Raw genomic sequence first — 15139 nt, 5'->3', positions numbered from 1 at the left:
GTGCAACACTGCCAGTTTGAAATGCCATGTGGAGCCCAGGATTATCTGGGGACTCCCCAGCTGACCCCGGGCTCTGTTCAGTGCTGCTGCTTTGAAATGCCATGGGGAGCCATGATAGCCATGTCAGATTTCAAACAAAAGATATAATCTAAGAACCCTCCCCCACTAAATATTCCAGCCAAGAGTACCCTGTGTTTAGAGTTCAAGACTTCCTCAAACTCCACTTCTGGGGCCAATAACTTATTTTTAAACATAAGCTTGAGCTTTTTTGTGCATTAGAAATAAAATCCACTTCTTACTTTTTGTAAAGGAGAGCATCAGACTGAAGTTGTGCATCTGTAAGAGTTAAAAACTGGTGTGTGTGTGTGGGGGGGGGGGGGGTTAGTTAATGTTTAGCAGAATGATTATAGAAGAATGCACTGATATAACCTGGGAAGCAGTGAGCTTGAACCTCTGTACTCCAGGGGTCCCTGATCCAGGAGCACCTGTGGTATGACCCTTAGCAGGGGCAGGAGGAAGCAGCTTTGTTCATTGCCACTCCTCCTTCTCCCCATCTGGGGGAGTGCCAGAGCAGGGATGCAGTGCTCTTGAGGCTTTTCCCTGCCGCTCCCGTAGTGGGTGACAGTGCCTGGGAGTAGTGGGATGCATAGAGCCACATGTGTCCCTGGGAGTGGGGCACCATTTAAGCCTCACCCATATCTCCCTGATACCCAGATTCTGCAGTGCCCTTCATTGCCTGGAAAATTCTTTAATCCTACATTACCCTGTTTCCCAGGTTTGCCAGATTAAAGAGGTTCAAGTGTAATACAAAATATCCTGTACAACTAATTTATACCATTTCAGGGGGATTATATTTAAGATTTCAGATCAGTAACAATATACAGAGACCTTCCCAAGAGATCCTTATTACATAATTTCCTGTCCTAAGAGATCTCCTAATAGGATTAAGTATAGTTCCATTCCATCTTTTATTAGATGTTAATTGAGTGTTTATTATTCATTTTTAAGTTTAGCAGACTTCTAAATACAATATTGTAAATAATATCAAACCAGCAGCACATAAAACAAGTATAATTTTGCTTTCCTCTTTGAGTGGCTTAGTTCTGCTCCCAGTGAAATTAATAACAAAAACTTTCATTATTTGAATGGTGCATGATTGATTCTTAAAATGTGTATGTTGTTAACTGTTGCAAGAAAATCACAGAACCAGTTTCGTCTGGTAAGTGAAGGAGGAATTATTTTAATGAATTTATAATTCCAGTCCACAAATATGTCTGTTCAGGTTTTCATATTGTGCCTCACAGCATTTTCTCTCATCAACAGTAATATCATTGATGTAAGCTTGTGAACAATTTTGTATTATTTATAGATATATAACAAGCTTTTAGAAGGAAGCAATTTTTGTAATAAATAATAACTTTACTGAAAATACATTATTTTTTGAGTTATGAAATTACCAGGTAGGTAGTCATAATGTGTTGCAGACTATTGGCCTGATCCTAAAGAAGTTTGCAAGCATGAATAATCCCACTGAAATTGATGAGGTTGCTCATATAAATGAAGTTATTCAGGAGGAAATGTTTATGGAGATGAGCCCCATATTGCACTGTATTTTTTCCAATAAACTGATTAGCTTTAAAGGTTAATTGAGATTCTTTTTATAATAATAAAAGTTCATGTTTGTTTCTCCTCCAGCAATTGGATCATATCAGAAACACCAATCATAATACTTGGGGCTATATTCTCTGAATTCCTTTTCCAGGTTTAGGTGGTTTTGATATGGCCAAGTGTAGAGGAAAAGGCACATTAGTTTAGCAGGTCACTAACTGAGGAAATACCCTTTAATTTTAAATTGTATTTATTTATAATTTTAAACCACGTAGATTCTGTAACTGAGTTTTGACTCTAGTCGTTTTTATAAGCTTAAAATAATTTTTTTTCAGTATTACATCCAGCAAAAATCTAACCTGATCAATGTTAGAATTGCATAATGGCATATTTAAGCAATTCATAGTCTAATAAAGCATACCCAAGGTATTTTATGAGACATTAATTTTAAACAAAATATTTGATGAGTAGTAAAAATAGAAATACATTATTTTATTGTTATAAAATAATTTGATTACATAACTTAAATAACATTAAAGAATTTGATGCCATAGTTTGCTTCATGTCTGTCTTACTCATGCTTATTCTCACTTGGTAATTGAGCTGAGAGAGTACCATAGAATATCTTTTAAAGTCAGTAAAAATGATTATTATAGTGCTGATTATATTAATGAACCTGGTACAAACGTGTACAAAATATTTTTGAATTTACGACCATTCGCATTTATAACCAAAACACCCATTGAGTGGTCGTAAAGGCGGTCCCCGAGTTACGAACGTGACCCATGTTTTTGAACAGCGCAGTCGCAGTGTAACTCAATGTGGTCCGAGTTACGAACATTTTGAGTTATGGCCAAGTGTTTGGTCCGTAACTCATTCTTAACTCACGGAGAGGCTGTATTCAGTTATTCTGTGGTTGAGAACTCTGATGTGCACAGTTGCGACACTAACACTATAGAAACTCTTGTATATTTACAAATACAGTTTATCAATACAGTTAGCACAGTAACAAACACCCCAATTTTATAAGATAGGGAATGTACATCCATATTTCCGTACCACATACTTACATCATTCCTTCTACAACAATCTTAGGTGTTAGCCGATCACTTGTCTCATTACCTTCACCTTCCCTATCATCACCAAGGGCCATCATTCTGGCCCTTCCAAGGACTATATCTTCTTTTTCCTATCGCCCCTAGGCTGGGGTCCCACTTTTTTAATATGTGATGCTGACACTGACATGTTTGATGCATATTCAATAGGGGATGTTTCTAATGTTGAAGTGTTCTTTTCCTATAGGTCAATATATCATTGCTTTCAACTTATTATCATATACATCAATTTGTTATCATGGGCCTTTGGTCATCTATCACAACCTGAGCCCAGCCCTAAGCTCCCATTCCACAGGCACCTTTCAGGAGGGTAGGACAAGCTGAAGATCCTCCCCCCCCCCCCCCCCCCCCGAATCAGTTATTTTGGGACTTTTATATAATGACGCATCTGCCTTTTTGTATGTGCAGTTTTGACAACATTCTGTGCCTTGCTGATTCCTCATCCCTGTCTGATATCACTCTTGATGGAAATCCAATAGCTCAGGAGACATGCTACAAGAACACTATTCTCCATCATATGATGCAGCTCCGACAACTAGATATGAAGAGAATCACGGTAAGGAACTTTTTGAAAAAGTATTTGTCAGATATGCAAAGCATTAACATTGGTCAATAGGATTGCTGGGTAGTATGTATGGAAAACTTTTATGTTTATATTTACGTCTGAATTCAGATGTAAATTGAACATTACAATACTGGAACTTGGTTTTGTTCTATACTAAAAATATGTATTTTTCTTGCTTAAGTTGTAACATTTTTTACTGGAAAATTTACTCGCCCCTTAATTAATTTTTGTTGTTTGGAACAACAGTAGTCCTCTCTCACTGCAACAGCTTGAAGCCAGGTGAGAAGCGCCTCTCCATTGCTGTTGCAGCTCTAGTAGGCACAACTGGGGGAGGTAGTGCATGTCCATGTTCAGGTTCATCTGCCTGCTGAGCTCCCCAGCAAACTGAGGAATGCAGCAAACTGTGCACTTTCTCTCACTCCCTGATGAAGGGAACAGCTTGCAGTGTCCCTGTATGAATTGGGGGCGGGGGATGGGGGTGGGGAGGATCTTCAGCGAGTCCTACCCTTGTCTACAGGTTTTTATATGTTACCGTTCCTGTTATCTGATTTGTGTCGGTTTATTCTTTTACGTAGGGACTGTCCGGTTTGGCCAATGTATATGGCTGAGGAGCATTGCTGGCACATGATGGCATATATTACATTGCTAGATGAGCAGGTGAATGAGCCCGTGATGGTGTGGCTGATGTGGTTAGGTCCTGTGATGGTGTCGCTCGTGTAGATATGTGGGCAGAGTTGGCACTGAAGTTTGTTACAGGGATTGGTTCCTGAGTTAGAATTACTGTGATGTGGTGTATAGTTGCTGGTGAGAATTTGCTTCAGGTTGAGGGGCTGTCTGTAGGTGAGGAATGGCCTGCCTCCCAAAGTCTGTGAGAGTGAGGGATCATTGTCCAGGATGGGTTGTAGATCTCTGATGATGCGTTGGAGAGGTTTTAGCTGAGGACTGTAAGTGATGGCCAGTGGTGTTCTGTTGTTTTCTTTATTGGGCCTGTCTTGTAGAAGGAGGCTTCTGGGTACACGTCTGGCTCTGTCAATATGTTTCCTCACTTCCTCGGGTGGGTATTGTAGTTTTAAGAATGCGTGGTGAAGATCTTGTAGGTGTTTGTCTCTGTCTGAGGGGTTAGAGCAAATGCAGTTGTACCTTAATGCTTGCCTGTAGACAGTGGATCATGTGGTGTGTCCTGGATAGAAGCTGGAGGCATGTGGGTAAACATAGCGATCAGTAGATTTTCGGTATATGGTGGTATTTATGTGACCATCACTTATTCGCACTGAAGTGTCCAGCAAGTAGATCTCTTGTGTAGACTGGTCCAGTCTGAGGTTGATGGTGAGGTGAAAACTGTTGAAATCACCGTGGAATTCTTCCAGAGCCTCCTTCCCATGGGTCCAGATGATGAAGATGTCATCAAAGTAGTGCAGAGGTGGGCAATACTTTTTGCCCGTGTGGCACCCCAGAAGGGGTGGGGCCTAAACAGGAAGGGGCAGGGCCACCCCATCCTCAGACCATGATTGGTCTAGGAGTGGGGAAGCCCCTTTGTCCCCCTTCCTACTAGGCATCCATGCCCTGGAAGAGGCTTAGCATGCTTCCCCACCCCCAGGCTGACCTTAATTGGCCTAGGGGTGAGGAGAATGCACGAAGCCTCCTCCCACCCTGCGAGGAGCATGTGGTACTTTGAAGTGCCACGGGCTCCTTGTAGGGCCGGGGCAGGGTGAAGGAAGCTTCACACAGCTCCCCTGCCACCCAGGCCCTGATTGGCCTGAGGGTGGAGGAGCACTCAAAGCCTCCTCTGCTCTCCCCCCTGCCCTGCAAGCAGCGCGCAGCGCTTCAAAGTGCCATGTGCTCCTGGCAGGGCAGGAGGAGGCTTCACGCATTCTCCTCACCCCTAGGCCACCTAGGGGCAGGGAAGCATGCAAAGCCTTCTCTGCTCTGTCCCCATCCTGCGAGCAGCACGCAGTGCTTTGAAGCGGTGCACGCTGCTCGCAGGGCAGGGGCAGAGCGGAGGAGGCTTCAGGTGATCCCCCGCCCCCAGGCCTTAATTGGCCTGGGGGCGGGGGAGCAGCAGGGCCTCCGAGGGCCGGATCCACCTGCTTGGTGGGCCAGATCCATCCCACGGAGGCCCTTTTGCCCACCCCGATGTAGTGTAAGTAGAGAAGGGGCGCTAGTGGACGAGACCTGAGGAAGCGTTGTTCCAGGTCAGCCATAAAAAATATTGGCATATTGTGGGGCCATGTGGGAGCCCATAGCGGTGCACTGGTTTAAAGATATAAATTATCCCAAAATCTGAAATAGCTATGGGTGAGGATCAAGTCACAGAGCTTGGCCATCAGTTGTGCCATGGTGTCATCAGGGATACTGTTGCTGACAGCTTGTATTCCATCTATGTGTGTAAAGTAAATAAAGTAAAGTATCCTCAAATGTTTGTGCTGGAGAAATTCTTTACTTTCTACTTTGTAGCTAACATTTCTTTATTATTTGGAAAATGTAGTCTAAAAATACCATTCTATGAGAATATTTGTACTTCTGTAAACTAGGAACATTTAACCTGATATGACTCTACTGTATTTTTTAATTGTCCTGATGCAAGACTTAAAAATTACCAAATGCCCTGTATTTAGGGATGAATATGTAGTTTCTTGAACATTAGTAAGTAATAATGTTATATATGAGAAATATAGTCTTGTCAGTGGTCTACAGGAAAAAAAAACCCCTTTCATTCTCTTCTTTTAGTTCTCTTAGGGTGTGTCTAGACTACCTAGTTTTGTCGACAAAAGTGGACTTTTGTCGACAAAACAATACCAGCGTCTACACTACCGCGGAGTTCTGTCGACATAACGTCGACAGAACTCCGCGGTTTTGTCGACGCTGGTATGCCTCATTTTACGAGGCAAAACACCTTCTGTTGACAGAGTTCTGTCGACAGAAGGTGTTATTGCCTGTAACACTGCGTCCAGACTACGGAGTTCTGTCGACAAAGCAGCTTGCTTTGTCGACAGAACTCCATGTGTCTGGACGCAAATTGTCGACGGAAGTTTTGTCGACAGTATCTGTCAACAAAACTTCCGTCAACAAAACGCGGTAGTCTAGACGTACCCTTACTGAGTGAGGTAGTTAAATCACTGCAACAATAGGGGACAGGAACAATTTAATTATTAAAATGAATCTTTTGGACTATGATTGAGTCATAAATTAAATACCACTGACTTATTTTATTTGTTTTGTGTAAAATTAGTTGACTACAAAAAGTACTCTCAAATATTTCCAGTTTCCAGTTCAAATTACAATGTTGGTATGTAATGAAATAATGTTATAAATGCCTTCCTAGTAAGATGATTACTTAAAATATATACTGAAGCTTTCCATTTTTCAAAGCACTGCACAAATGTTAATGTGCAGAAAACACCAAATTTGGTGCTATATTATCTTCTATATTTTCATTATAGGAATTACTATTTTGTTTTATTAATGAATTTCTTTGTAGAAACATTGGGAAATATACCAGTTATTATTGTTGATATTATCTAAAATTGTTGCAGACTCTAATTCTAATACGAAAGTGTGTGTGTGGGGAGGGGGGTGAAGAGTAGACAAAGCAAGAAAACAAATTGAAGTTTATTCATAACTGACAGCCTCCCTTCACTCATCACCCTGTGGAGACCCCACAACCCAAGCTCCCTCACTTATCTCCTTGCAGAGACCCCGCACCTCCCACTCCCTCTCATTTGCCTTCCACCAAGATCCTGCATCCCCAGCCTCCTCACTCACCACCCTGCAGAGACCCCGCACCTCCAGCCTGCTCCTGCCCCCAGAAAATGGGGGATTGGTTAGCGTAGTGCTCACGCTTTCTGGCTACTAAAGCTGCCTGTGAGTGGGGGGTTGCCCCCTATGTAAAAAGAGAAAAAATACAAAATGCCAGTTAAAGCTATATATTAAGATTGTACAAATTTAGAACAGAAAGCCACGTATGAAAAGCATAATTCTTCTAACCTACAGTAGTGTTGTGAGTACATGTTGACACTGTTTCACTGAAAAAGTTCTGTGGAGGCTCCCAGCCCTTCTATTGTCTCTGGCGGATACAACTCTGCATTCTTTTTGCTGAGCAAACAATAGACCGGGGAGGGAAAGAGGAGCAAGAAATGTCCCTCCTAGCTGGTGGTACGAAACTCAGAAGCGGGGGCCGACACTCCTCCTGTTCCACCTAAATGATGCTCCTTTTTAAGTAGCAAATTCTTAAGTATCTGAAGCATGCATATTTTGAAATAACTGCATGCGTATTTTGAAATGCTCACATTATTTCAAAATAACAGAGTGCGCATCTACATAGCAAGCCCTTTATTTCAAAATAACGGGCTTCTTGCTCTGAGTTCTGTAGCTCTCATTTCACAAGGAGTAAGGGAAGTTGAAAGAAAGAGTATTCTTCCTTCAACTTCCTGCTGTGTAGACAGCACCAAAAGTTGAGTTATTTAATAACATAGCTGAAGTTGTGTATTTAACTCAACTTTAGCCCTCGTTGTAGACATACCCCAAGTCTCTTAAATTCTCTCTCTTTTTTTCTGTCTCTTTTCCTTTTCATATCACCTAGTTAACTCCTTTACCCATTTTATTCTTACGCACAATGTGTAGTGGGCCACAGCTTGAAATAGTTGGGATAAACTTCTATTTGGAGAATTATTCTGTTTTGTTTTGACTGGAGCCTTTCTAGATAAATCTTATTGTTTACAGTTACTGCATGCAAGATGAAGCGTTGGTCACAGAAATATGGTCTGGATTACAAGGCTTGATTATTTATTTTGTTTCATTTGTAAAATATTAATAAATAATGTTCCAAATGATATTCAGATATATTAGGACTATATAGATAGTTCTGTATATATTATGGTGATAGCATTAGAATTACTCAGTATGTGAAAAACAGATAACCAAGAATAAAGTTGTTAAATTATATAAACACAAAATCCCTAATCTGTTTTATAGAAGTTAAATTCACTACTATAACAAGGATCAGCACTCAAAGAAACCTCATATAATTGTTGCAGTCTGCTAAATTTGGCAGATGTTATTCGTTGTTGAAAATAAATTACTGGAAAGAACCAAGAAAGAAAATCAAAAGCCCAGAGTAATAAGTAATAAAAGTAGATCTTTCTTTTATTGTTGTCATGCTTAAAAACAAAAGACTTCAAAGATTTAGGCTTTTGCCCCTTTTTTTGCTTCTTATGGTATAGGAAAAAACCCTGAAACATGTTATAAAGAGTTTGGTTTATTTATTTGTTTGGCATTTTTTGTTTTTTGTTTTTGGGAGGTTTTTTCCTATTTATTTTTCACCTCAGAAAAATTGGGACAGTGATGTCTAATATTCATTGGGTTTTGTTAGAATCACTGGTAGTTCTCACATGTTCTGTGAGCTGTAACATGTTACCTAAAGGTATGGATGTGCAGAATATTTTGCAGAGTTTTGCTTTATTTAGAATGCAAGTCATTGAAATTAGTATGTGATAATAAAAATAAATATTGCAATATATGTATACATATAGGAATGTGTTTTAATGAAGTCAGACAGCAGAGTTTTAAACAATCCAGCTAAACAATGCTTCTCCACTAAATTACGTAAATTCTTTAAGAAAAATCTGTTAGCTAATGTTCCATTTCTTATAATCTGAACTTTGAATGAAAAAACCAAGCAGAATTTTAAAAAACACACACCAACCAACCCATCAGCAACAAAAATTTTCAGGATGCTGATTTTTTCTCCCTTCACAGATAACTTTTAAACTATAAAACTCCTATAAGTTCCTGATAAAGCTTGGTATGCAAATTGATTGTGTGAACACTAAACATGGCGAAGGGCATGTATTTTACTCAGTTATTCATTGGAATGTTCTAATAACATGTTTTATTTAGAACACAGAAAGAATTACATTTCTGTACCAAAAATATTGCAGCACACAGCATGCAGGTTCACAAACTGTGTTGAAGTGTTAGCTTTGGAAATTGTCAGAGAAAGATAGAAATAAGATTATTATTAAGCTTTTTTTTACTAGTGTCTACATGTAACATTTTGGTGAATAGACCACTGAAAATATACATATGTCTTTCAAACATCAGAATTTACAAGCTTGTCAATTATATTTTCATAGGCCTCTCCTGCTTAAGTACAGTTGATTTTATTTAATCTAGGAAGAAGAAAGGCGCATGGCATCTGTTGCAGCAAGAAAAGAGGAAGAGAAGAAGCGGGAAAGCCACAAACAAATGTTGCTAAAGGTATTTTCTGTGTTCTTTCTAATACTGATTAAGATTGAATACAATGTCATACAATACTTGTATTGACAATAATAATATAGATTCTGTAATCTTGGTGCTGAAGTTTAAAAAGACACTGCCTCCTTTAATTAAAAGTTACTTTTATTATTAACCTCAAGAAAATGAGACATGTATGATAATAAGTCAAAACTGACATGATATCAGTTCTTCTTGGATGTGGAGCTTGTCAAAAACAGTTTGTGGCAGCCTCATCAGTAAAGTGCAGAGCCCTCAGACCACCATCAAATCTGGTCAGAATACAGTCGTCAGTGTTGACTGTCCTTGGCCACAGCTTTTCATTGGCTCCAGGTGAGAAGGCTGGTTCACACTGACTTGGGCCCATTTGAAATGTGTTCAGAGAGCCCCTGAGCAGCAAGGCAAATCAAAGCTGAGTACTTGCTCAGTTATAAGAATTGGTTTCTGACATCACATGCAAATCATTTGTCATGCCGTATTGAAACCTGGGCAAGGCAAGAGGGTCCGCAGCAGGGGCCATGATGAAAAGTGAGCTTTTGAGTGGTCAAACAGATCCGTTTTGCCGTGATTTTCTCAGCAGCTCTAGAGGTAATATCCTCGCGATGGATTGGGGAGGAGTGATGTTTAACATGGGGAACCACAGTACCGTTGTGGGTCAGATTATCCCAGTTCTGGTGCCTGTTGTTGACTGCAGTGTGTCAGCCAACCAACGAAACAAATGGAGCCTGACCAGAACACAATCTTCTACTGCAGAGTAACAGAGGTTACTGGATGCTCATAGATTTTGAGCATTAGCATCCTGTGAAGTGCCAGCCTGTTTGCTTAAAGGATTGTAACTTCTGCTCAGCTCAATCACAGTTTTCCAAGCTATGTGAGAGATCTGTCTAGTGAGGCAGTGGAGTATGTGGGATTCGTGTTTCAAGTGATATCTATTAAGAAGGGTAATCAATTCTTGATCTTCTCTGTCCCTGTAAAAAAAAGAAATACATGCAAAACTGTCTTGATCATGCTTGGTTGTAAATGCCACTGACTGTAGTATTCAGCCATCTCAATCAAATCAGCATTTAAGGCATCTTCAAGTTTTGGAAATGGTCATACTTGAATGCTGCCTTAAACAAATGTCATCTGTGTATGTGTAGTTGCAGGACAGGGTAAAAAGCATAAGTTTGTGTATAGGTTGAAATGGATTGGTTTGTGTTTTCTTTTTTGTTAACTCCGTCTCTTATGTCCACTTGGAAACTTCTGTTGTGGGAGAGAATGTCAATGACATGTATGCTGGGAGTATTCTTGACATTTCGACTAAGAATCTGGTGTCATCTGCTGCTGTCAGGTTCAGAACTACAGGTCCTATCTTCAGAGGTTTTTTGAAAACCAATTTTCATGAGTGTTGTCAAAGTTACCATTTGCTTTTAGGTGCTGCAGTTTTTCTTGCACAGCCCGAGGGGGATCTCTGAGAGAATTTTCAGGGGTATGGAGCAGCTGGTTCATAGAGGACAGAGTCATAGCCCAACTTCCTCCATGCCCTTTTGGTTGGTCTTCCACCCCAGAGAATGCAAGTTAAGGGAATCAGTCTTTTATTCAGTGATGCACAGAGACTACAATTGTATCTGGCTGTTACATGAAAATATAAGGCTTCTCATGTCTGTGCACCCTGGACCATCCAGGCATAATCTGGCCCATGACTCACATTAAGGATGTTAAGAGGCAGGTAACTGGCTAATCGTGTAATTGATAAAATGACCGACTTTTTTATTGACTGCACAATTAGTCGATAAGGGAGGGTACTTAGTCCAGACTTATGCTGGGTCCAGGAGCTACTCCTGCTGTGGCTCTGCAGTTTAAATGTAGAAAGCTGGATTGCCTGCCCACCTGGCTGTTACTACAATTAAAATGCAGAACCAGAGTGGGGGTAGCACCCGGACCCAACGCAAGCCGGGACTGAGCTGGGTTTGCTCAGTCTCGGCTTGTCAGGTCCAGCAGCTCCCAGTGGAGAGCTGGGAATCCTGTGGAATGAGCCTGCTGCCAGAGTAGCCTCTGCCCACAGCCAGACTGGGCCCACTGTGGGCAAAGGCTGCTTCGCAGCAGCCTCCCTTCGCTCCTGTCCCCCATGCTGCTGTCGCTAATAGAGGCAGAAAGCGGGGAGGGAAAGCAAGTAGTTAAGTTGACTAACAGATAAGGCTAGGCTTATCAGTTAGTCGATTAGTCGACTACTCACATCCCTAACTCACATCTAAGTCCAAACTTTTGAAAGTATATGCAGGCTTTTGCACACATAAGTTGATGTTATGCACACATGGAATTTTCTTTTCAACGTGTTGTCAGGGCTGTTCTCCATTCTGGCACTTTGAATGCAGAAGGTGGGGGCCTGCAAGGGAGCTTCAAAACCTTGCCTCTACAGGCAAAAACGCCCCCCCTAGAATCGCAATACACAGATTTTGGGGAATTTGCTGCCACCACCAAGTGCTTTTATCCCTAGAACCAGGGATGAACACTTGAAATCACCCCCAGAGTATCCCGAGCTCTTTTGCCCTGAAAGAGTTTGCAAAAAAGAAAAGAGAAAAACAAGCTGCAGTCTCTGGTAGCTGACACAGACAGACCTTCCAGGACACAAGAATCAAATTATCACCTTAAAATAAGTGATTTTTATTAGAAAACAAAAGATAAACTCAATAAAGCATACTTGGTTGCTAGATGTTACAGATCAACTGAGGAAACAGAATTAAAACCGAGAAAAAAACCTGGCATAAGGCTTAGATGGTAAAGGGGGAGGGGAGGCATAGAATCACACAGAGCAGTTCAAACCAAACCACAAAATAAAGAGAAATTACCCTGAACACAACTGGATTTACATTTTCCTGTTACTTACTTCTGATTTTCAATTTGTTCAGTCCGCTCCGATGCCCTGAATTCTGTTGGGGCATGATGGTCCTGCCTGGGTTTAAATCATTCTGTGTATCTCAACTCCTGGTTTAACTCTCCCACACAAAGAAAGCAGGTAGGGAACCAATATCCAATTCAAATTTCAGCTTGCTATCTCGATTGTTTTTCCCGGCCCCCTGATCAATACCTTTGTTAGGTACCCGAGTTAACCCCTTAGTCACTGGGTACTGGTCAGCAATCCTCCTGTTCATGACACATATATATTGGGCATTATATGCTTTGGAAAATTTGTACTTTTATTTTACTAACTCTTGTGTTCCAAAAGGTTTAATTTAGCATATCTTAAACTGAGTCAAATGATTCTCCTCTCTCTGCTCACAACACATATAAAATTTGAAGCAGAAAGCCATTTTAGATGGGTTTAGACCATGGAGTAGCCAAAATATTAAAGACCCCACTAGCCATGTAAAAACTCCACCAACAAACTCTTCTAGCAATTACCAGTGGCATCACCAGTGGACCTCATAGACCAGAACTCTGCAGTACTCTGTAGAGGAGTTTACACAAGTGAGCATAGACGTTTGTAGTGGTACTGATGGGTATCCTTGAGAAGACTAAGGGTACGTCTAGACTACAGGGTTTTGTCGACAGAAATTTCGACAAAGCTTCTGTTGACAAAGAGCATCTAGACTACATTCAGTTCTGTCGACAAAGCAAGCTGCTTTGTCGACAAAACCCTGTAGTCTAGACACAACCCTAGATGCAATAACACCTTCTGTCGACAGAACTCTGTCGACAGAAGGCGTTATGCCTCGTAAAATGAGGTTTACCAGTGTCAACGTTATGTCGACAGAACTCAGTGGTAGTGTAGACGCAGTTATAGTTTTGTCGACAAAAGTCCACTTTTGTCGACAAAACTCTGTAGTTTAGACACACCCTAAGAAATGTACCTTTGCATTAGAAAGGAAAGTGCTGAGGTTTATGGTAGTCTTTGTTGCTATGGAAGTCCATTCCACAGTCTTGGGCCAGCCCCCAGGAAATTTCCTGCACACAAATCTGTGCCCTTAATAGCTGTGCAAAATGAAGGCTCGCTAAAATTTCTCTGTCTGCAACATGAGAACTTTGGAATACCACTTCTGTTCCATTCTAGAATTTCAGCAAATGTTATAGGCATCAATGAGCATACGTCTGTTGATTTTTAGAGCACACTGGGCCAGTGAAGAAGCCTGATTCATGGAAAATTGAATCTACAGACTACTTGGTGCTGCAAGCAGAGGAATCCCTCATTTGCTTCTGCAGCTACTGATCAATGTCAGAGGTAGTAGTTTAACTCTCTGCAGAGGGAGATTTGTCAGTATCTTGAATTCTAACATAAATCAGATGGTCTTACAAGGAAGATTTGTAAGGAGGAAGTGAGGATCCAGGGTCAGGGGAAGTGGACTGATGTTGAGAAATGGGCACTGGAGGAAAAGGGGGGCATTAGAGGGCATGGAGAGAAAGCAGCAGGGACTGGAGGGATGAGGAAGTAGCGATAATGAAAGCAGAGTCCTGCTGGTGGTGGGATTGGAAGTGGCAGAAGCAGGGACCCAGGGAAGACTGTGGTAGGGAAGCTGGGGCCCAGAGAATGGGAAGTGAGTGGATGAGGGATGACAAAGCAGTAACCCACAAGGGGCTGGGAAGGTAGAGTGGTGATGATAATGGAATTGGGGACCGAGGGGGAAGAACTGGGTAGGTGGGTGAGGAAGCTGGGACCCAGGATGAGAAGGAGAAAGTGGTAGTTTAGGATGGAGAATAGGGTGGGGGGAGAAGTGGGGACTGAAGAAAATGGGGATTTGTGATGTGGGGAACGGAATTGGAGAGGGAGAAATGAGGATTGCCACGGGGTGTGTCTAAACAGCAGAGAAAAACCTACAGCTGGCCTGTGCTAGCTGACTACAGGGGTTGGGCAAAGGGACTGTTTCACTGCTGTATAGATTTCCAGGCTTGCACTTCAGCCTGAGTCCTGGGAACTTCCCACCCTGCAAAGTCTGAATCCAGAAGTCTACAAAGCAGTAAAATAGCCCTACAGCCTGAGATCCTTGAGCTGGAGACCTGTGAGCCTGAGTTAACTGGTATAGTCCAAGTGTTGGTTTTTCTTTGAAGTGTGGACATACCTATAGAGGCCTTGCCATGGGAGAGAGGGAAGGAATTGGGGAAGAGGTGCACTGAGCCACTGCCTTGGCAGAAAGAATGGGGAACAGTGGTCTGAGGAGGGAAGCCCTGTCTCCCACATGGTCCCTTAATGAGTGATAGATGTTTTCCTGGAGAACCGTGGGAGAGGAGAAATGGGTGGGTGGGGGGGGGGAGTTTCAGGGAGTCTCTGAAATAGAGAGAGATGAGAGGTGGCACCGAAGTACCTTGTGGGGGAGAAATGAGGAATGTCAAGTGCCCCTGGTGGATCCAATGTGCTCAGCCTGCAGAAACTACAAAATATGCAGCCTAGAGTTATAGAATGGTCCCATGTATCAGGGGAGCAAAATTATGAACCGTGGGCTGCACCACAGAGCTTTAGTCAAACTTCTAGATTGGGATGGGGATGCGGCCCCCAGCTTGAATAGATCTGGCCCCCGAGGGTTGGGGCTTCCACCAGTACTGAGGAGCCCATGCTGGCACTCCAGCCCCCCCACCCCGGCATCTCCCTGTGGGGATGGAGCACACAAAA

At 42.0% G+C, this 15139-nt stretch overlaps 1 protein-coding gene across 4 annotated transcripts in view; it reads left to right on the top strand.

Moving 5' to 3' along the window:
- The window catches only part of LRRC49 (leucine rich repeat containing 49), a 129744-nt gene that overhangs the window by 62822 nt on the left and 51783 nt on the right, over window positions 1-15139 (top strand). For 2 of the 4 annotated variants that reach the window (XM_075897737.2, XM_089781872.1), the window contains exons 10-12: window positions 2911-3033; window positions 3132-3279; window positions 9460-9543. In XM_075897737.2, the coding sequence (XP_075753852.2) occupies window positions 2911-3033; window positions 3132-3279; window positions 9460-9543 (355 nt within the window). The remainder of the gene's footprint in view (window positions 1-2910; window positions 3034-3131; window positions 3280-9459; window positions 9544-15139) is intronic. The other 2 variants (XM_075897738.2, XM_075897739.2) reach the window with 1 other exon arrangement.

Source organism: Pelodiscus sinensis, chromosome 14, assembly GCF_052426305.1.
Source record: "Pelodiscus sinensis isolate ZL-2025 chromosome 14, ASM5242630v1, whole genome shotgun sequence".
In the NCBI taxonomy this organism is placed as follows: Eukaryota; Metazoa; Chordata; order Testudines; family Trionychidae; genus Pelodiscus; species Pelodiscus sinensis.
This window is presented reverse-complemented; position numbering and strand designations above follow the sequence as displayed.